The sequence below is a fragment of the Protopterus annectens genome, chromosome 2.part1 (assembly GCF_019279795.1).
Source record: "Protopterus annectens isolate FY-2018-M chromosome 2.part1, PAN1.0, whole genome shotgun sequence".
NCBI classification, from domain to species: Eukaryota; Metazoa; Chordata; order Ceratodontiformes; family Protopteridae; genus Protopterus; species Protopterus annectens.
The window spans coordinates 1,598,582,699-1,598,606,064 of record NC_056729.1 but is presented as its reverse complement, the minus strand read 5'-3'; the positions used below and the strand labels follow the sequence as shown (position 1 = coordinate 1,598,606,064).

At 43.6% G+C, this 23,366-nt stretch overlaps 1 protein-coding gene across 1 annotated transcript in view; it reads left to right on the top strand.

Moving 5' to 3' along the window:
- The window catches only part of PHC2 (polyhomeotic homolog 2), a 2,832,203-nt gene that overhangs the window by 1,689,965 nt on the left and 1,118,872 nt on the right, over window positions 1-23,366 (top strand). Inside the window, 2 exon segments of the mRNA XM_044063043.1 lie at window positions 1,334-1,504; window positions 4,901-4,905. Of these exon segments, the coding sequence (XP_043918978.1) occupies window positions 1,334-1,504; window positions 4,901-4,905 (176 nt within the window).

Below are 23,366 nucleotides of genomic sequence, written 5' to 3'. Positions count from 1 at the left end.
TCTGCCCATCATCTTAGTTTGGAGAGTTTCACAACTGTGGACACTTTTGTACAGAAAGCCCTTTTAGTCTTCCATAAGAAAAGGGTCAGTTTTACAGCCTACCTTCATATTTATACCTAATGATATAACATTAGCCATCAAACAAACTATCCAACTCCCAAATTTCTTTGTTACCATCCCGGAACAAGAGAGAAATAATTTATCATTCTTTACATGTGTGCAGAAAAATGAGATACTGCTTAGATAAAAATCAAGAACATTAGAGTCTCATAGATTAGTTATTTGTGTGCTATGCATCCCTGAAAGATGGAAAAATAGTTTCCAAGCAGACAGTCTTCAAGTGAATAGTGCATTGCGTTTGAAAAACACAACAACAACAACAACAACTCCCATCACAGAAAGAAGTTGGGTGAGAACATGACAGCAATCACTGTGGCCTTTCAGGGGGTGAGTGCACTGGTCATTTGTACACACCTTTTCCAAGCACTATAGACTAGAAATTGCTTCCGGGATTAGGGCAGTTGGTTTGCAACTGCTGTCCTGCAGGGCTTGTTGAGTCCAACCCTACCAATAGGATAACCTCCCAACCTCCTAAGTTCTGAGAATCATCCCCGTAGTAAGGACTGATGCAACAGTGATAGTACAGGGTATAAGAACCAACCATGATAGTAGGTGTTTGAGTAGATCACTCTCACAATATTGATTCTGTAACATCATCCCCTCTTCTGTTCTTGAGAATCCTGACCTAAGGCTGAGTATATTATTCTTTTTCATTTAACCCTATGCTCATCGCTCTGTCAAGACCTGCGGGATTCTATTGTCATTACAGGTCTGGGGAAACCTTGTTCTGTAAGCCTTTGATCCAGGAAGTGTACACATGTGACTCTGTTTGGATAAGATCCTTAGGACCTTGCTTAGGGTCTAGCAGGTTAGGTACCCCAGCTGTCATCCTGAGCAGAAAAGCTCTAAAGTGGTAGATGTGGGTGCCAGCTTTATATAGGGAGCTTTCTGATGTCCTGGAGGGGTAGATGTCTACAGTGCATGGAGGGAAATGGGTGCTGAGCTCTGGAAGATGACCTTTATGTTGGCCTTTTGTGGCTGAAGTCTTGTTGGTAAACACTAGTGCGACATTGATCTACCGGAGGATCTACCACTATGGTAAATTCTTACACAATTTTACTTTACTGTATCTATATTTAGTAGGGAGACTGCTTTCAAGCTATAATGAAGTCTAGCCATTTTGTAAAGTTAGCAGCAATATTTTCATTTAACTTTAAGAAGGTAATCACATTATGTTTTGCTGACTGCCTTTTTTTTTTCATTTTGTGAACAGATTAATCTGGCAACCTCACCTGCAACTGCTCAGCTGATCAGTCGAGCACAGAGTGTGAACTCCACACCTGCCGCCACCTCAGGGATCACGCAGCAAGCGGTGCTTCTAGGAAACACTACAACCCCAACTTTGACAGCCAGCCAAGCTCAAATGTATCTGAGAGCTCAGATGGTAAGAAGCAGCCTAGCGTCTGGTATTTAAAATTGTGACTACTTCTGTCTTAAAGTGCAAAATTCCTTCTCAGTCTGCAGTTCAGGTTGGTAAGCAGAAGTAGGTTTTTACATGTCATTTACTTAACTGTAGAATAATTAAAAGCATAGACAGTAGCTTTTCCAAGTACTCATTTGGGCACTTAGGGCTTAGCTTTTTAAGGAACAGGTAACAAGCTACCCAATTTGGTGGTAAAAAATGCTTCCATGGCCTTGTACAATGCTTGAGTATAGCAGATGCATAGCTAGGTCTGTACTACTTAAATTACTGCAGTTGCAGTTACATCAAGGAACACAGAAAAGACAATGCAGAACTGCATTGAACTGGGAACTACATGCTATGGAAGGCTCATAACTATATTTAGATGACCAAAAATATATGACAGCACCTTTCTGTTTTGCTGAATCGTCATATATCGCCAAGGCTGCACTGCTAAGCACAGTGATGTTGCTAATCCCTTTGCTGTTGCCCTTCAGGTAATGCACAGGTGTGTGTTGGGGGGTTGGATGTTTACATCATTACTTCTGATATGGTTCATATATCCACTGGCATTTCTCATATTTTAGAGGATGTGTATGTTATTACTTCTTCCACATATAGCACATGGGATCTACAGAGTGGACTTTGCTATACAAGTGGAGGTCTAGTGTCAGAGAAAGCTGCATTCCTAGTCTCTGCCAAAATAGTTTGACACTCCCATTTAGAAGCAGGCCAATTTTATGAATGTTGCTAAGTGTGGAATGAAATTGTAGTACAGTGATATACATAGCAGAAAAACATTAACTCAATTTTGTAGTGCAGGCCTCTTAACACATGGGCTTACATAGATGTCTGGTGTTTAGGAGAACTGACCTGAAACTGTGCTGTTTCTGTATTGGCTGTTTACTACTGCTGGTCCTGTTGCTACTGTTATTCCAGATGCTCATCGTGCATACAGCTGCAGTCATAACAGATGGGTTATCCTGCCGTCAGGCAGTCCCCAAATTCCAAAGTCTAGGTGCGGTTGTTTCTTCCCTGGCGTCAGTGCAGCAGGGGTATAAAAGAACCAGCCGGCGCCATTTCTTCAGTCTTTCTTGTGCGGTCGGCCAGCTCCTGATATCAGCGAAGTCTTCTTGAAAGCTAAGTACCCCATTGGGAAACTTTTCTTGCCTCCGACCGATGTCAGACAAAGTTAATAATTGCATTTCTTGTGGGAAGCAAATACCACATAAGGATTTCCATTCCTTCTGCATTCCTTGCTTAGGCACAGACCACGGCGTCTCGGCTGCTAGATTCAACAAGCTTAAGTCGGGAGGAGTTAAGCCCAACACTATTTTGGTAAAAAATTTAATTACATTATGTCGTCGGATACTCCGACTCCAGTTTAATTAAAGGCAAAGATAAGGACTGATATATGAGGTCCACGACTTCTACCGACACCATGCTAAAGCCGGCTACAGGTGCTCCGGATCTCAGCGGCGCCCTCGCAGCCTGACTACCAATGCTTCTTTAGCGGTGTCTTCTGTGCCGGCCCCCACTCTGACTGCGCCACTCTTGGCAGGAAACTCAGAATTTAGACAGACCATCCACCTCTCAAGGTGTCTTCAGGCCTTCCTCTTTTTCCATTAAGGCTTTCAAAAATCCAAAGCAGCCATGAAAACTAAAGACAGGCTCCACAGAGCCCCTCTCTAGGCCCCATGCCTAAAAAACACATGCTCAAAATGGCAGAGGATTTGATTACTCTTATCAGGGGTTCTCAACCACCCTCGGACAAAAGGCCCAGACTGGAGGAAGACTAACCTTCCTCAGACCAAGCCTCTATTACCGCAGAACATTCTGAGGACCAGGAATATTCATATTCCCCTTTTGAAGATTCTGATGCTGAGGAGTCCATTCCCACGGTCTCCCCCCCTGAGGACTACTCTTTTGGGGAAACCTCACATACCTTGAGGAAACACTTTCACTGGGAAGGCCAAGATCACCCAGATTCTTTACCTCCAGCTCCTGTTAAACCTGACAGGTATTACCAGGTTCCTGATTCACACCAATTCCTATACAAAAGCCATGCTGCTGACCCAGAAACTATTTCACAGGGTCCCAAGGGAATTAAGGCCTCTACTGCCAAAAACCCATTACCTTCAGAGAGAGCTTTAGAAAGGTGGGGGGAAAAGGTGCACACCTCGGCCACTTTAACCATGAGGGCATTAAACTGTCAGTTCCATATGTTAAAGTATCAACAGTTTTCGTTATCTCAGTTGAAAAGCAAAATGACACAACCAGAACAACCAGATGTAAAGGAGTTACAGGATTTGTTGCATAGTGCAGAGCAAGTGGGTAAACATACCTTGCAATGTGGTTTTGATGCTTTAGAGGCCTCATGTAGAGCTGCTGTTACAGGGTCTGTCATACGTAGACATGCTTGGCTCAAAGAGCAAACCTTACCAGATCATGTCAAAGCTAAATTACTAGATGCACCTCTTCAAAAAGATGTATTGTTTGGTGTTAAAGCTGAGGAGGTACTAAAGAAAATGGAGGAAAAGGCAAGATCAATGCAAACAGTGAAAGATTTCCTACAGGTACAACCTCGTTTCAGCAGAAACTGGCCTTCAAAAATTGGTCCTTTCCAGCCACGGACAGACCTCAAAGAGGTAGATACAGGTGCCCGAGGGGTAGAGTTCAATCTCAGGGATCATTTTGAGGCAGACAATGGCAAGCTCCTGCACCAAGAGGTGGAGAAGATAGATCACAGCCATTCAGAAAGCAGACCACCCAACTGAACACATACCCTTCTATCAGAAAGATAAGACCTAAACCAATTTAACCAGTGATTCCCACATAATGTTCAAGACGGTGCAAAACACTGCTCATGATCAACTGTATCAAAAGCAGCCGTTAAATCCAACAACACTAATAATACAGATTTTCCTCCATCGGTTGCAAGAAAAATGTCATTCATAACTTTCAACAAAGCTGTCTCAGTACTATGTAATGGTTTAAAACCAGATTGAAAATTTTCTAAGAAATTATTTTTATCTAAAAAATCCAATAATTGACCATAGACACATCTCTCCATCACCTTACTCAAAAAAGGTAACTTAGAAATTGGCCTATAATTAGCTAATACAGATGCATCAAGGCCCGATTTTTTTCAATAGTGGATGTATAACCCTCTTTTAAAGTCATTGGGCACTACACCAGAAACTAAACTGTGTTAATTATTGTCAACACAACCGTGCCACTGTTAAAGATACATCCTTATAAACAAATGATGGTAAAACATCGTCAGGAGAGCCACTAGGCTTCCATAATGTTCCATAATGATTCGCTCCATTGCCTTACAGATCATACTGGCCAGGCTTATTGGTCGGTAGTTCCCAGGGTTGGTTGTGGGCCCACCCTTGTGCAGTGGAACCACCGTTGCTGTGTGCCATTCTATGGGCACATATCCTGTCGAGAGGCTGAGACTGAACAGGATATTCAGATGCGGGGTTAATTCATTTTGGAGTTCGCGTATGACACAGCCAGGGACACCATTTGGTACCATGGAGGCAGTGTTTTTAGCTTTAGATAGAGCCTTATTAAACAACATATCAGTAATAATTGGAGATACACAATCCCCTGGAATAGTAATAGGCCCTGTAGGTGGTGGTGGTGGGGGGGAATTTGCACTGAACCTATCAGCCAAGATGTTGGCAATGTCAGTGGGGTCAGTGTATTTTGTTCCATTTTATACTAGCTCAGAACAGACCTGAGCGTTGCCATTTAGGTTTTTGACGTAACCATAGAAGGCCTTATGGTTATCCTTGGCATCCTTGGCAACTTTCTTTTCAAAATTGGCTTTAGTTGACTTGATGAGGGCCCTCAGTTTCTTACTAAAGCTGATCAGGGAATATTTTTCTACTTGAGATTTGGCCTTTTTTTGTATAAGTCTCCTCCTTTTATTGTATAATTTGCTTATGGCCGGGGTCCACCAGACTGGTTTTTCTTGCTTGAGGAAGGAGTCTTGGTTTTATTTGGGATAGCACGGTCCATGCAATCCTGAAGATGTATATAAAGTGCATTGGTGTAGGATTCTGCATCCTGGATATCATTATCCTTCTGCAAGGGAATAGTGAAGCTTTCCACTTCTGATGCAAGTAGTTTGAAGTTTGCTTTGGAAAGGTTTTTTATGATGGTTTCTTTGACTGGGGGAGGTGGAGGGGTGAGGACGTCCAGGGTTATCAGTTTGTGGTCTGATCTGACCAGAGAGGGAGTGATAACTGGTGTGGTACAATGGGCACCCATATTTGTGATGACTAAATCCAATATGTTGTCCCCTCTAGTGGGAGAACATACCAGTTGTTCAAGGGCATTTGAATTTATAAATTCTATGAGCCACTGGGCATAAGAGTTAGAACTTTGGTAGTTCGCCCAGTCTATACCAAGGTAGTTGAAATCACCCAAAATTATGGTGTTGGGTTATGAGTACAGACCATGCTCAGCAGATTTAATACATTTGTGGACAGAAAGGAGTTTTTGGTTATTGGATCATAATGAACGATTGGGAAGATAGTTGTGTAGAATGTTTTTTAGTGCTGGACAGGCAAATGAATGCACAATAATTTTATAAGTGGTAAGAAGCTGTGTATATGTTAGTTGATGGTGTAGTTCTAACCATTTTAGGATTTTAGTGCTATACAGTGGTGGGTTCTGAAAGGGGTAATTGCTGCAAATTTAGCCACTTTATCATAGCATTGCTCAAGTTTTGATTGTTGTGATGCCTGGAGGTCAGTGTGGATGGTGGGACTGTTTAGTAGTGAGGGGAGTAGGTGAGGGGTGGCAAGTGTAGTTTTAGTTATGTTGGTGAGAGCATTTTTGGATCTGTAAACCATCCCTAGTTTTTGGTGAGTTTTTATGCCATTTTGTAAATGTAGGTCAAATTTAAGAATATTATCTATTATTATCCCTGATACTTTGCTATGAGAAGTGACTACAGTGGTCATATTATTAAGAGAGATTTTAAATTTTGTTTTTTTCATGAGAAAGGGATTTGGGGGGGGGTAAGCATGAGTTGTGAGTTACAAAGATGGCTGCAATGGCAGTCTACATCCTATCTCTGGACCCTTTCCTGAAGGAAGTACAGTACTAAGTCCACCTAGGAAAGCTGTTGCTTCATCGTGGGACTTGAACTCTGTTGCAGAAGAACCAAAATAACCCCCTTTTAAGTCCGCTGTTTTAGCCTGTCACAACCCTTCAACCCCCCCCCCCCCCAGCTATATACTATGGAAAACAGCTTAGCATCTGCCCATCATCTCAGTTTGGAGAATTTCACAACTGTGGACACTTTTGTACAGAAAGCCCTTTTAGTCTTCCATATGAAAAGGGTCAGTTTTATAGCCTACCTTCATATTTATACCTAATGATATGACATTAGCCATCAAACAAACTATCCAACTCCCAAATTTCTTTGTTACCATCCCGGAAAAAGAGAGAAATAATTTATCATTCTTTACATGTGTGCAGAAAAATGAGATACTGCTTAGATACAAATCAAGAACATTAGAGTCTCATAGATTAGTTATTTGTGTGCTATGCATCCCTGAAAGATGGAAAAATAGTTTCCAAGCAGACAGTCTTCAAGTGAGTAGTGCATTGCGTTTGAAAGACACAACAACAACTCCCATCACAGAAAGAAGTTGGGTGAGAACATGACAGCAATCACTGTGGCTTTTCAGGGGGTGAGTGCACTGGTCATTTGTACACACCTTTTCCAAGCACTATAGACTAGAAATTGCTTCCGGGATTAGGGCAGTTCGTTTGCAACTGCTGTCCTACAGGGCTTGTTGAGTCCAACCCTACCAGTAGGATAACCTCCCAACCTCCTAAGTTCTGGGAATCATCCCCGTAGTAAGGACTGATGCAACAGTGATAGTACAGAGTATAAGAACCAACCATGATAGTAGGTGTTTGAGTAGATCACTCTCACAATATTGATTCTGTAACATCATCCCCTCTTCTGTTCTTTAGAATCCTGACCTAAGGCTGAGTATATTATTCTTTTTCATTTAACCCTACGCTCATCGCTCTGTCAAGACCTGCAGGATTCTATTGTCATTACAGGTCTGGGGAAACCTTGTTCTGTAAGCCTTTGATCCAGGAAGTGTACACATGTGACTCTGTTTGGATAAGATCCTTAGGACCTTGCTTAGGGTCTAGCAGGTTAGGTACCCCAGCTGTCATCCTGAGCAGAAAAGCTCTAAAGTGGTTGATGTGGGTGCCAGCTTTATATAGGGAGCTTTCTGATGTCCTGGAGGGGTAGATGTCTACAGTGCATGGAGTGAAATGGGTGCTGAGCTCTGGAAGATGACCTTTATGTTGGCCTTTTGTGGCTGAAGTCTTGTTGGTAAACACTAGTGCGACATTGATCTACATGAGGATCTACCACTATGGTAAATTCTTACACAATTTTACTTTACTGTATCTATATTTAGTAGGGAGACTGCTTTCAAGCTATAGTGAAGTCTAGCCATTTTGTAAAGTTAGCAGCAATATTTTCATTTAACTTTAAGAAGGCAATCACATTATGTTTTGCTGACTGCCTTTTTTTTTTCATTTTGTGAACAGATTAATCTGGCAACCTCACCTGCAACTGCTCAGCTGATCAGTCGAGCACAGAGTGTGAACTCCACACCTGCCGCCACCTCAGGGATCACGCAGCAAGCGGTGCTTCTAGGAAACACTACAACCCCAACTTTGACAGCCAGCCAAGCTCAAATGTATCTGAGAGCTCAGATGGTAAGAAGCAGCCTAGCTTCTGGTATTTAAAATTGTGACTACTTCTGTCTTAAAGTGCAAAATTCCTTCTCAGTCTGCAGTTCAGGTTGGTAAGCAGAAGTAGGTTTTTACATGTCATTTACTTAACTGTAGAATAATTAAAAGCATAGACAGTAGCTTTTCCAAGTACTCATTTGGGCACTTAGGGCTTAGCTTTTTAAGGAACAGGTGGTAACAAGCTACCCAATTTGGTGGTAAAAAATGCTTCCATGGCCTTGCACAATGCTTGAGTGTAGCAGATGCACAGCTAGGTCTGTACTACTTAAATTACTACAGTTGCGGTTACATCAAGGAACACAGAAAAGACAATACAGAACTGCATTGAACTGGGAACTACATGCTATGGAAGGCTCATAACTATATTTAGATGACCAGAAATATATGACAGCACCTTTCTCTTTTGCTGAATCATCGTATATCGCCAAGACTGCACTGCTAAGCACAGTGATGTTGCTAGTCCCTTTGCTGTTGCCCTTCAGGTAGTGCACAGGTGTGTGTTGGGGGGTTGGATGTTTACATCATTACTTCTGATATGGTTCATATATGCACTGGCATTTCTCATATTTTAGAGGGTGTGTATGTTATTACTTCTTCCACATATAGCACATGGGATCTACAGAGTGGACTTTGCTATACAAGTGGAAGTCTAGTGTCAGAGAAAGCTGCATTCCTAGTCTCTGCCAAAATAGTTTGACACTCCCATTTAGAAGCAGGCCAATTTTATGAATGTTGCTAAGTGTGGAATGAAATTGTAGTACAGTGATATACATAGCAGAAAAACACACATTAACTCCAATCCTTTTGTAGTGCAGGCCTCTTAACACATGGGCTTACATAGATGTCTGGTGTTTAAGGAGAACTGACCTGAAACTGTGCTGTTTCTGTATTGGCTGTTTTACTACTGCTGGTCCTGTTGCTACTGTTATTCCAGATGCTCATCGTGCATACAGCTGCAGTCATAACAGATGGGTTATCCTGCCGTCAGGCAGTCCCTCGGTCGGCCAAATTCCAAAGTCTAGGTCCGGCGTCGGTTGTCTTCGCTTCTTCCCTGACGTCAGTGCAGCAGGGGTATAAAAGAACCAGCCGACGCCATTTTCTTCAGTCTTTCTTGCCGCGCGGTGCCCGAAGCAGAAGCAGTTCGCAAGTGCCGGTCGGCCAGCTCCTGATATTTACGAATATTTTCAGCCGAAGTCTTCTTGAAAGCTAAGTACCCCATTGGGGAAACTTTTCTTGCCTCAGACCGATGTCAGACAAAGTTAATAATTGCATTTCTTGTGGGAAGCAAATACCACATAAGGATTTCCATTCCTTCTGCATTCCTTGCTTAGGCCCAGACCACGACGTCTCGGCCTGTCGTTTTTGTGCTAGATTCAACAAACGCACTATTAAGTGTCGGGCGGAGTTCGCCCAACACTATTTTGGTAAAAAATTTAATTACATTATGTCGTCGGATACTCCGACTCCAGTTTTGAGTAAAAGACGCAAAGATAAGGACTGATATATGAGGTCCACGACTTCTACCGACACCATGCTAAAGCCGGCTACAGGTGCTCCGGATCTCAGCGAGGCGCCTACGCAGCCCCTGACTACCAATGACGCTTCTTTAGCGGTGTCTTCTGTGCCCGAGGTCGCAGGCTCCTCGGCCCCCACTCTGACTACAGATACCGACGCCACTCTTGGCAGGGAAACTCAGAATTTAGACAGACCATCCACCTCTCAAGGTGTCTTCAGGCCTTCCTCTTTTTCCATTAAGGCTTTCAAAAAATCCAAAGCAGCCATGAAAACTAAAAGACAGGCTCCACAGAGCCCCTCTCTAGGCCCCATGCCTAAAAAACACATGCTCAAAATGGCAGAGGATTTGATTACTCTTATCAGGGGTTCTCAACCACCCTCGGACAAAAGGCCCAGACTGGAGGAAGACTAACCTTCCTCAGACCAAGCCTCTATTACCTCAGAACATTCTGAGGACCAGGAATATTCATATTCCCCTTTTGAAGATTCTGATGCTGAGGAGTCCATTCCCTCGGTCTTCCCCCCTGAGGACTACTCTTTTGGGGAAACCTTACATACCTTGAGGGAACACTTTCACTGGGAAGGCCAAGATTACCCAGATTCTTTACCTCCAGCTCCTGTTAAACCTGACAGGTATTACCGGGTTCCTGATTCACACCAATTCCTATACAAAAGCCATGCTGCTGACCCAGAAACTATTTCACAGGGTCCCAAGGGAATTAAGGCCTCTACTGCCAAAAACCCATTACCTTCAGAGAGAGATTCGAGAGCTTTAGAAAGGTGGGGGGAAAAGGTGCACACCTCGGCCACTTTAACCATGAGGGCATTAAACTGTCAGTTCCATATGTTAAAGTATCAACAGTTTTCGTTATCTCAGTTGAAAAGCAAAATGACACAACCAGAACAACCAGATGTAAAGGAGTTACAGGATTTGTTGCATAGTGCAGAGCAAGTGGGTAAACATACCTTGCAATGTGGTTTTGATGCTTTAGAGGCCTCATGTAGAGCTGCTGTTACAGGGTCTGTCATACGTAGACATGCTTGGCTCAAAGAGCAAACCTTACCAGATCATGTCAAAGCTAAATTACTAGATGCACCTCTTCAAAAAGATGTATTGTTTGGTGTTAAAGCTGAGGAGGTACTAAAGAAAATGGAGGAAAAGGCAAGATCAATGCAAACAGTGAAAGATTTCCTACAGGTACAGCCTCCATGTTTCAGCAGAAACTGGCCTTCAAAAAATTGGTCCTTTCCAGCCACGGACAGACCTCAAAGAGGTAGATACAGGTGCCCGAGGGGTAGAGTTCAATCTCAGGGATCATTTTGAGGCAGACAATGGCAAGCTCCTGCACCAAGAGGTGGAGAAGATAGATCACAGCCATTCAGAAAGCAGACACAATGACTTTCCCCTTTGCATGCCAAGCAAAGCTTTAATGGCAACACCTTTAGGCAGAAAACTGGCATTATTTTCAAAAACTTGGCATATTGTCACAAAAGACAAATGGATCCTGGACATTATAGACAGAGGCTACAGATTCCACTTTCACACCCTTCCAAAAATGAGAGGAATGCCAAACCTGCCACAAAATCAAAGGGCAGAGGCACAAAAACAAATTTCAGCTCTTATGGACAGGAAAGCTATTCAGGAGGTACCTGCAAAAGAACAAGGTCAAGGTTTTTATTCCAGACTATTCCTGGTACCAAGGAAGGACAAAGATTGGAGACCTATTTTGGACCTATCCACCCTAAACACATATTTAATCGTACCAAAATTCAAGATGCTCACATTACAGCAGCTTCTTCCCATGCTGGGCAAGGAGTCTTGGCTGGTAACACTGGACCTCAAGGAGGCATACCTGCATGCCCCTATCAGACAAGATTGCAGAAGATACCTCAGATTTCTTGCAGGTTCAACCCATTATCAATTCACTGCATTGCCCTTTGGCTTATCTACTGCGCCCAGAGTGTTTACGAAATGCCTGGCATCAGTAATTGCCTTCTGCAGACTTCAAGGGATACAAATATACCCATATCTGGATGACTGCCTGATCCAAGCAGACAGCAAGCACATACTTCTGAAACACCTGGCCTTTGTAATAAAACTGTTGAACTTTCTGGGATGCACAGTCAACAAAAAGAAATCAAAACTAATACCCTCTCAAGCAATAATTTTCCTGGGTGCCAGCTTGAATACAAACACCCAGATGGCCTACTTCACGCCAGAGAAGCAAGGGCAACTATTTCAATACTTCAGAAAAATGGCAACCTTCACCAGGCTGACTGCAAGGAAAGTCCAGCAGGCTCTGGGATTCATGGCATCTTGCATCCTACTGATCCCATGTGCAAAGCTGCATATGAGGAAACTTCAATGGTACCTAAAAAACTTATGGTCTCAACACAGCCACAGTTTGGAAACAATTATACCACTCATTCCATGTCTTCAAAAGGAATTTCTGTGGTGGGCTCAAGCATGCCAAAGAAACATAGGTCTTCCCTTCTGCATGCCTCAAGCAAATCAAATGATCACAACAGACGCCTTGGACTACGCCTGGGGGGCGCACATGACAGATCAGTGCATTCAGGGCAAATGGTCCCAAAAAGAGAAGCACCTACACATCAATCAAAAGGAAATGCTAGCAGTACAAAATGCTATTATGGCCTTCAAAGACCTACTGCATCCAGGCCAGCTATTGATAAGGACAGACAACACCACAGTGATGTGGTACATAAACAAACAGGGAGGAACTCATTCATACCCACTGTGCAGACTAGCCATGTCCCTTTGGAACACGGCTCTGGAACTGCAAATCCAACTTCAAGCACAATTCCTGCCAGGGAAGGAGAACATGCTGGCAGACAACCTAAGCAGAAATATGACAGATCCACATGAATGGAAGTTGCATCCTCAAGTTTTCGCAAAGATAATTCAGGCATGGGGACGGCCAGACATAGACCTCTTTGCTACCCACAAAAAAATTACCAACTGAAAAAATTTTGCTCAAGGATCTATCATCCACAGGCCTGGAAAGTGGACGCACTGTCTTTCAATTGGACAACATTGACAGTCTATGCCTTCCCGCCTCTTCCTCTGCTGCCCAAAGTTCTATTAAAAGCCAGAGCAGAGAGGCCAAAGATGATTCTCATTGCTCCAGACTGGCCAAGACAACACTGGTATCCACTCCTGAAGAGCCTGATGCATTCCCCGCCATGGATCCTGCCTCTAGTTCCTCTTCTGTTGACCCAACACAACTTCAAAACCCTTCACAGTCAACTGAAAACCCTCAGTCTAGCCGCATGGAGGATTCCTTGATTTCCCAACAAACCCTCTTCTCCAAGGAGGTGCAGGATGTCATTTTGGAGGTCAGAAGACCTTCAACTAGAAAAGCCTACTCTGCCAAATGGAAACGGTTTTGTGCCTGGAATCAAAAAAAGGGCCAGAATCCTTGGGTTCTAAATTTACCTCAAATATTACAGTACCTAGCTGAGGTGTTAAACAGTGGACTTTCCTTCTCCTCCATCAAGATCCATGCTTCAGCCATTTCTGCGCAATACAACACTGATCCTCCTTTATTCTCTCATCCTCTCTTAAGACAGTTCCTCAGAGGGACTAAGAATATAAAACTTCCAAGCAAACCACCAGTACCTGCTTGGGACCTCAACTTCATTTTAGAAAAACTGACTCTGCCTCCATTTGAGCCAGCTGCCTCAACAGAACTACAATATTTGTCATGGAAAACAGCTTTCCTTCTGGCTATCACTTCAACACACAGGGTTTCGGAACTACAAGCCCTCATGGCGGTGCAACCTTTCATCATTTTCCATCAGGACAGAGTTTCCTTATGAACCAACCCTTCCTTTATGCCAAAGGTAGTATCCAGTATAGCCTTGAATCAGACTATACACTTACCTACCTTTTATCCTAACCCACAAAACAAAGGGGAACGACTACTACATTCCTTGGACATTCACAGACAACTTCGTTATTATTTGGACAGAACAAAGCCATTCAGAAAATCAGAGCAACTCTTTGTGTCCTATGCTACAGGTGCTCAAGGCAAGGCTATTTCCAAACAGACAATCTTAAAATGGATAGCCCACTGCATACGCTTTTGTTACTCATTTCATGGAAAAATTGTACCTACAAACATCAGATCTCACTCGACAAGGGCCACAGCTACCTCTGCAGCTTTCCTCAGGGGGGTTCCTACCAAGGATATTTTGGAAGCAGCCACTTGGAGTTCTGTGCACACTTTCTCCAAGCACTATCACCTTCCACTATACTCTAAATCTAGAGCGGGCTTTGCCACAGCAGTCTTGCAGGGCATCCTTGCTCCTCCTAGTTCCACTTAGTGCCTGCCACCCTATTTTAGCTTTGGGATTCTTCCCATCTGCTATGACTGCAGCTGTATGCACGATGAACATAGTACAGTTTTGTACCTACCATAAATGTAGATGTTCGAGTGCTAATACAGCTGCAGTCCAGGTTTCCCTCCCTCCATCCCCTCTTGGGACAGGCCTTATGACAAACACCTCTTCATACAACCTGATTGGGGTATTCTTTATGGTGTATTTGCTTGCAAACTACTGTTTTTTATTATATTACATTGCATTATTACATGAGTTTATGTATTGCCTTCCTTCTGGGGCACCTGACATCTGGGGCAAGAAAAACTGAAGAAAATGGCGTCGGCTGGTTCTTTTATACCCCTGCCGCACTGATGTCAGGGAAGAAGCGACGACAACCGACGCCGGACCTAGACTTTGGAATTCGGCCGACCGAGGGACCGCCTGATGGCAGGATAACCCATCTGTTATGACTGCAGCTGTATTAGCACTCGAACATCTACATTTATGGTAGGTACAAAACTGTACTTTTCACCATACCTGTATCTGATTCAATAGACATCCCTGGTATTGTTTTGGGGTTTTTTCTGTTTTTTTTTTTTTCTTCTTATTTTTTTAATCCTCTGCAGGCCAGCCCATTGGGTCCTCTACCTACACCCAAATGACTCATTCATTCTGTATAGCAAACACCAGGCATTACCAAGCTAGGTGAAAGCCCCACAGCCCATTTGTTCCTGCCCAGATAGCGCAGTTAGCCTGTTCATTCCCCAGTATCAAGAACAGGCAGGTATGGAGCAGGAAGGTAGGTCCTGTGTAGTGGCATATTCCTCTGCAGTGGGGCACCCCTTACCATTACAGCAGCTTTAAGAGCTCTGCATCTGCTCCCAGCTTCTGGGAGTATGCCTCCACATGCTGTTTGGGCTTTGTGCTGAGCTCAAAGGTTGGGTGGGGGTTGTTATAACGGTTAATGTGCTTACCTCATAGTTACAATGCACAGGGTTTGATTCTCACATTTGAAATGTAAATTGGCTAGGCTTACAATAACCCACAAGGGCAGTTAGCCTATTACTTATCTATTAATCTATGAAGCATAATGGTCGCTCACAGGCTCATGCTTGATGGGTGCAACACCTAGTGTTCCCACTAGGTGTCACCAGAGAGGTGAGCCAAGCTTCCTTCTCCCCAGTGTGGGTGAGCCTGCAGCAGCTACTACAGACACCTGAGCCATTAACTGAACTCTGCTCACCTGTGTCTTAATAAGAGCTTTATCCCTCTCTTCCACAGAAGTGATATCCCTGGTATTGCACAATCATGCTAATTGATGTAGTGTGTAATTGGAGATGACCACTACTTTTCTTGCTTAGCCATTTTCCTGTTTGATAAGCAGCAGACCATATCTCACTTACAGTCGATTTTGTAACTTCTGTAGCAAATGTTGTCTTATGCATTCTTGAATTCCTTCATGACCTGTAATCTTATAAATACTTGAGGAAGGCAGCTTTCAGAATCTGCCAACCTTTCCAATAAAAAGGCCACACTCAGTTCTCATACAGCATCATCTGGTTCTCATGTTTTCCCATTTTCTGAAAGACTGTAATACACTCCTCTATTTCTTTTGCAGTTTTTAAATGTTTCCCATATTATGTCCCTGTTTCTTTAAGGACATACAAGTTATGCTAATTTAAGATATTTGTATATGGCATCTTATCCATATCTTTTTTTTTTTTTAACGACCTTCCTCTTAAGTGCATGTGTACTGTATTTTACTTTGGAGCCATTTCAGGATCTCTACCTTTTGTGTGTTTAATTTTTTTTATGTTACTTGTTTTCTATTTGTCATTTTTCATTTGGGATTTGTGAAATGCACCCATTTTTGAGAGTATGGATAATCCAGAATTTCACAAAGTAATTCTTTCTGATTCATAGCAACTGCACAGAACTTCTGCTTTCTTCTAAGGATGCCAGTTTCGTAATGCTGCTGTTCCCTTCATTTGCATAATATACTCCTTGAGTATTTGCTTCTAAAATGCATTATTTTGATGTTCTTTGCACAAAACATCTTCACTGTACACCTCTGAAAAAACCCCAGAAAAAGCAGCATTTACTAGTACATTCAAACATGGAGGACAGCAGAGTGGCATTTTTAGGTATACTATTGAAATCAGTAAAAATTCAGTAAACCTGTAACAATACTATGAAGAGGTACTTAAAGCAGCTTCTACAGTAAATGTCTAGTTTTAAACCGTCACTGTTCTCCTTAACCACAGGCTGATGTCATCACACAGGTTAAGCTATCCTGGGGGGAGGTTAGGTTTTAGAAAGATACCCATTACTTCATACAGGCCTAATGGGCTTTCTCATGATCCAGAATTATGTTCAAAAACATTACTGTGTTGTACTTATGGATTTCTAAGTACTGAACACTCTTCTGCAGATGAATAAGGTTAGTTTTACGAGTTTTCAAGAAAACAATCTTTAGCAAATTGATGGATGAGAGCACTCAACCAGAAAGCACAAAGGTGAAGAGACGGTCCAAAACCACAAAAAACTACAATGGCCACTGGAGAAAGTAAAATAAGATGATGAGAGCTTATGACATTCAAGCAGCCACAATGTTATGACATTTAGAGTCATTATCTCACCTATAAGTATATAGTAACAGTGGAACTGGTCAGCTGATGGCAGCAAGGGACAAAATGTAGTTTTTTTTAAATGCCCAAATTGAGTGGTATCCATTGTGTGAATTGAAAACTCCACATTTAAATATTTAGCCCAGGTGTACCCAGTATCCAACCTCCATTTTGTTCTAGTTAATTAACAATGTTTCAGAATGCAGCTGTGATAATAAACTGCAATGTTGCTAAGTAAATACAATAAATGGCGCTGGGACATTGGTACGCCTAAGCCAAATATGTAAATCTAGAGTGCCCAGTCCACCCAATGGATTCCTGCTTAGAAATACATAAGTACAATGCAGCAACATTACTGAAGATAATTTTGAGTAATGGAAAAGATCATTAGGTCTCAATCTATCCCTTTTCTTAATCTTTTACATTAGTCCTGAGCTGCGGGTTCATGGAGGACAGGCAGTAATCAGACCTCTTACGTGGGTTCTTTCATATTCATTTCTTCACACAGGGCACATGTAACATTTTAAAGGCTAACATGCAGGATATATCAATAATACACCGACTTGAGTCATTTTCATTGCACAAATGCAGTAGTTCTTTTACCGTACTGTATAGTTAAGGAAAGAGTTTAGGTAGCGATACCTTTTTAACACACACATTTTAGCTTCACTTCATTCAGTTAGAATGTTTCATACAGCCCTTCGTCTTGGTCCAGCCTGTAAATAGTAGTTACTAGGCTTTGTTTCTCTAAAAGGACTGTCATTTGAAAATGAGTAATTTCTGAGTTAGCAGATGGTTCACTGACCCTTCCTGAAGAAGGTGCAGGCAAAAGGTATTCCCTTAACGTGATCAAGGGCAGTGTTACTGTTTAATGCAGAATTGCTCACGGGGTAGATGCTTTTTGTATTCAAGAAGTGTATTTGTGTTTACAGTAACTGGCAAAAAAAAGCATTTTGTTTCATGCCTGATTGTTTTGATTTGAAAGATGTTGTATCATACTTGTTTTAAAGAAAAAAAATTGAGCTAACAATGCCATCTCTCCAACACTGTATTTGACCATGTTGCAGTTTTATTTATTTATGTACTAGTATTTGTTTAATGGGATTGTCCGTCTGGCATATGTTGCTCCTTTTCAGTGGAGGCCTGGGAGGAAAAGCTCCAAGTATAATACATGTACAAACATTTTAAGCTATGCAACAGAATGAATGCAAGTGGAGTACATAGTAAAACATAAACAGAGTGTTACATAAGACAGCAGTATGTCAATAGATAGAATTTCTTTGTGAGTAATGAATTCATGAGTGCAATAATGATTCAAAACAACGGAAGAAGAAGTAAAGGGAAGAAAAGAGAGATTCATTTGCAAGGATGTGCTTTTAAAAAATGACTTTTGAGGAAAAAAGTATTTAAGTAAAGTGTTAGTGAAAGTGATAGATGTTCTTCGTGTTTCACTGTTGCAGTCATCACATTTTGTTATCCCTGCCAGGGTAGCCCACGGCCGGCCCGAATACTAGAGGCTTAGTATTTCTGCATCAGTTGCTGTCACTCCACAAGTGAAGTCAGGTCGTCTGTAGTATAAAGTAAGGCAGCCAACACCATTACATCAGTCTTTCTTGCCATGGAGCCCGAAGCAGAAGCAGTTTGCACGAATGCCAGTCAGCTGCTACCTGAGTTTTGTCTACCAATTTGAAGCTGAAGTCTTCTAAGTACCCCGTTGGGGATCCTTTTTTCTTGCACTAACCGATGTCAGAAAAAGTTAACAATTGCCTCGCCTGTGGAAAGCAAATACCACACCGAGACTTTCATTCTTACTGCATTACTTGTTTAGGCCCAGACCATGATGTCCCCCGCTGTCAATTCTGTGCTTTGTTCAACGCCAGAACTATCCATCTTCGGGCCCTTATTGTAGCTAGATATTTTTGCTTACATTCCTTGAACTCCGATATCGCTTTGGTAAGCCATCAGACAGCAGATCTTCCGATAAAACATAAAGATAAAGACAGAGACAGACCGCACAGGTCCAAACCTACTGACAACGCTTCCATTAAACTAGCTGTCAGTTCTCCGGTCCTCAGTAAGGCACTTTCGCAGTCCCTGATGCCCGCTTCTGTGGATTCGTAGGCTGCTACTGAGACCCTTTCAGAGTCTGGTATGCCGCAAAACTCTTCTTCGACTAAGGATCATGCGGTCGTCTCTATCGTGGATGGGTCCGGAGCCGCTGAGCAGGCACCAGCTTCCGAGGAAGTTCTTTGCACTACCAATTCTCGACACAAACCAACATCTTCTTTCACGACTACCGTTGTTTTGAAAACGACCGAGTTTCTTAGACACAGGGTACGAACTACACCCAAGAAACTGAAGACCCAATCTCAGGCACTTGCTTCCTTGCCTCAGTCTCAAATGCTTAAAATGGAGGAAGACCTTATCATGCTGATCAGGGGAAGCCAAGCTACCCTCCCAAAAGGAAAAGAGATCTGTCCCCTGTAGTTTTGTCTGGACAAGAGTCAGATGACTCTGATGCATCCAAATATAAAGACATGCAACCCCTCTCTACCTATGAGGATTCTGCTGCAGAGGATTCCATCCCTTCTGCCTTTCTTTGAGAGGATTTTTCTTTTGGGGAAACCCTTCATACCTTAAGGGAGCATTTCCAATGGGAGAGTCAGGACTACCCTCAGTCTAAAAAGAGACTCTGGGAATTCTTAGATCTTTCACAGCACAGACCCTTGGCCACCCCCCCAGTCCTTGATGTTGTAGAGGATGTTTTCCTGGAATCCAGCTTGACTCCTGACACCCTCCCTCCTGCACACAGAAAACCAGACAGGTGCTATAGAGTCCATGACTCACACAGATTTCTTTTTAAAAATCCTACTGCTGACCCTGAGGTAATTTTTCAAGGGCCTAAAGAAATTAAAGCAACCTCTGCTAAGAATCCCACCCCCTCAGATAGGGATTCCCGGGCACTAGACAAATAGGATAAAAAAGTATACACCTCAGCTACTCTTGCTTGCAGAGCACTAAATTGTCAGTTCCATATGCTAAAATTTCAGCAACATACCCTGGAACTCCTCAAACAAAAAAAAGTCTTCCTTTCCTGCTTGTGCAGAATCTAAAGGGTTACAAAAGTTAATGCATTCTGCAAGTCAAGTAACTAAACACACCTTGCACTGTGGTTTTGATGCCCTAAAAGCTTCTTGCAGGACAGCAGTCACTGGATCTGTCATAAGAAGGCATGCATGACTGAAAGAACAGCCCTTGCCAGACCATGTCAAATCTAAATTGTTGGATGCCCCTTGCACAAAGACAACTTATTTGACACTAAGGCAAAAGAAGTCTTAAAAAAGATGGAAGAAAAAGCAACATCTATGCAGACAGTTACGGATTTCTTACAGGTCCAGCCACCCAGGTTCAGCAAGCATTGTCCCACCAGGCACCAGTCCTTTCCTGCTCCCACTAAACAAGTCCAGCCCAGACCCCGGGGAACCAGACCCCCCCAGACAGCAGCCACAGGGAATGCAGAGCTCTAAGCAATGGACTACCTCCACTTCAAAACCAGGGAGTTCTAAGCCCCCCCCTTATGGTAAGAACTCACAGTGACTCACTCCCCCACCCCCTCCCTCTGCCCACCTTCGCTTACCCCTAGGAGGAAAACTTTCCTTTCATGCAAGCACCTGGACCACCATTACCAATGACCACTGGGTTCTCAACATAGTGTCCCGGGGATACAATTTTCTTTCCACACCCTTCCTACCCCAAAAGGGTTCCCAGATCTACCTCCAAACCAGTGGGCAGAGACGCAAAAGCAAGTCCTTTCCCTGCTCTCTATGAGGGCAGTAGAGCACGTTCCTGCAGAACTGAGAGGCCAAGGTTTCTACTCCAGACTTTTTCTGGTACCCAGAAAAGAGGGCACCTGGTGCCCCATCCTCAATCTCTCCATTCTAAACACCTTCTTGGTGATCCCAAAATTCAAAATGCTCACCCTCCAGCAGCTGCTACCCATGCTGTCCAAGGATGCTTGTCTAGCCACCCTAGATCTAAAAGAGGCCTACTTTCATATTCCTATCAAGGAATCATGCAGGAAATATCTCCGTTTCAGGGCAGGATCTCAGCACTTTCAGTTCTCTGCGCTTCCCTTTGGCTTATCTACTGCTCCCAGAGTTTTCACAAAATGTCTGGCTCCAGCCATTGCCTTTTGCAGACAAAGGAATATCCAGATTTAGCCATACTTAGATGACTGCCTAATTCAGGCAGACAGCTAGGAAAAGCTGCTGAAGCACCTGGCCTTTGTAAAGGCACTACTAACCTCACTAGGGTACACAATCAACAAAAAGAAATCCAAACAGGTGCCCACCCAAAGGATTATATTCCTGGGAGCAAGCCTGGACACAGCATCCCAGATGGCATTCCTTACACCAGAAAAGCAAAATGTCCTGACAGCCTACTTCTCTCAACTAGCCACCAGACCCCAGCTATCTGCAAGGAAGATCCTGCAAGCTCTGGGGTTCATGGCATCTTGCATACTACTTATTCCATATGCCAGACTGCATATGAAGAAACCTCAGTGGTACCTAAAAAGCCTTTGGTGTCAACACTTTCAAGACCTGGAGACTCTTATACCTATAATTCCTTGCCTCAGAAAATTTTTTCTTTGGTGGGCAACAGCATGCTGTCACAACAAGGGACTGCCTTTCTCACCACCCCCTGCTGCCCAGACCCTCACCACAGATGCATCAGACTATGGCTGGGGTGCACACCTGGATGGCAGGTGCATACATGGGCCAATGGAGCCCCCAGCAAATCCCTCTGCACATCAACCAAAAGGAGATGTTGGCTGTCCAGCACACCTTGACAGCTTTCAAGCCCCTTCTCTCCTCAGGGGCTCTCCTGATCAAAACAGACAACACCACTGTAATGTGGTATATCAACAAGCAGGGAGGGAATCACTCCTACCCTCTGTGCAGGCTGGCCATGACCCTTTGGCCCACAGCCTCTGCCATGCAACTCCACCTGTTAGCACAATTCCTCAACTCTCTGGCAGACCAATTAAGCAGAAATCTTCTGGACTCACACGAGTGGCAGCTCAACAGAAGAACCTTCACCCTAATAACTCAGAAATGGGGCACCCCGAAGGTCGACCTCTTTGCCTCCCATACCAACCATCAGCTCAGCAAATTCTGCACCAGGGAGCATCACTGCATGACTTGGAAAGTGGATGCCCTGTCCTTCCCCTGGATCAAGTTATCGGTCTATGCCTTTCCTCCACTACCTGTCATCCCCAGGGTACTGCTCCAAATAAAGGAGGAAAAGCCAAGGACAATTCTTATAGCTCCAGACTGCCCTCACCAACACTGGTACTGTTTGCTGCGCAGTCTGTCCCCCATGGCCACCATGGCATCTTCCTCAGATTCCAAACCTCCTGACCCAGAGGGAAGGGGATTTCATGTATCCCCAATTGCAGACACTCACTTTGGCAGTTTGGCTTATTCCCTAACCCCTGATCAATCTGCCAACCTCAGTAAACAGGTTCTAGATGTTATACTTGAGGCCAGATGCCCTAACACTAGAAAGTCTTATGCTGACAAATGGAAAAGGTTCTGCACCTGCATTCAGGCTAAGGGAGTCAATATGGCACTGCCCTACCTCCCTCTCATCCTGGATTACTTAGTTGACCTACTACACAGTGGCTTCTCATTTTCCTCTATTAAAATTCATGCCTCTGCTATCTCTGCTCATTTTCCCACTGAGCAGCCCCTTTTCTCACACCCCTTGATCAAACAGTTCCTAAGAGGAGCTAGCAACTTGAGGCGACCCAGAAGAGCACCAACCCCAGCTTGGGACTTTAAATTTGTGTTGGAAAAGCTCACCCTGCTCCCCCTTCAAACCAGCTTCTTCTGCAGAGCTAAACTTTCTCTCCTGAAAGACAGCTTTCCTTCTGGCCATCACTTCAGCCAGAAGAGTCTCCGAGCTGCAAGCACTCATGGCTGTGGAACCCTTCATCATCTTCCATACTGACAGGGTATCCCTCAGGACTACCCCATCCTTCATGCCCAAGGTGGTGTCCAGTGTGGCTCTCAACCAATCCATTCATTTACCCACATTTTTTCCTAATCTCCAGAACAAGGTGGAAAGGATCTTGCACTCTCTAGATGTGCACATACAGCTCAGATTCTATTTAGACAGGACTAAATCCTTCAGAAAGTCTGATCAATTGCTGTTTAGCTTTGCTACAGGGGCAGAAGGCAAAGCCATCTCCAAACAAATCATTTCCAAATGGATAGCACACTGCATCCATTTCTGCTATAAACAACACGGAAACCCCCCTCAAGGGGGTCAGGACTCACTCCACCAGAGCAGCCTCCACCTCTGCAGCTTTCCTCAGAGGAGTCCCCACTAGGGACATCCTGGAGGCTGCGACCTAGACATCTGTTCACACTTTTACCAAACATTACCATCTGCCTCTCTTCTCCAAATGCAGGGCAGGGTTTGCCTCTGCAGTCTTGTATTGCATCCTAACCAGCCCCTAGTTTCCTTGACTGCCTCCATCCATT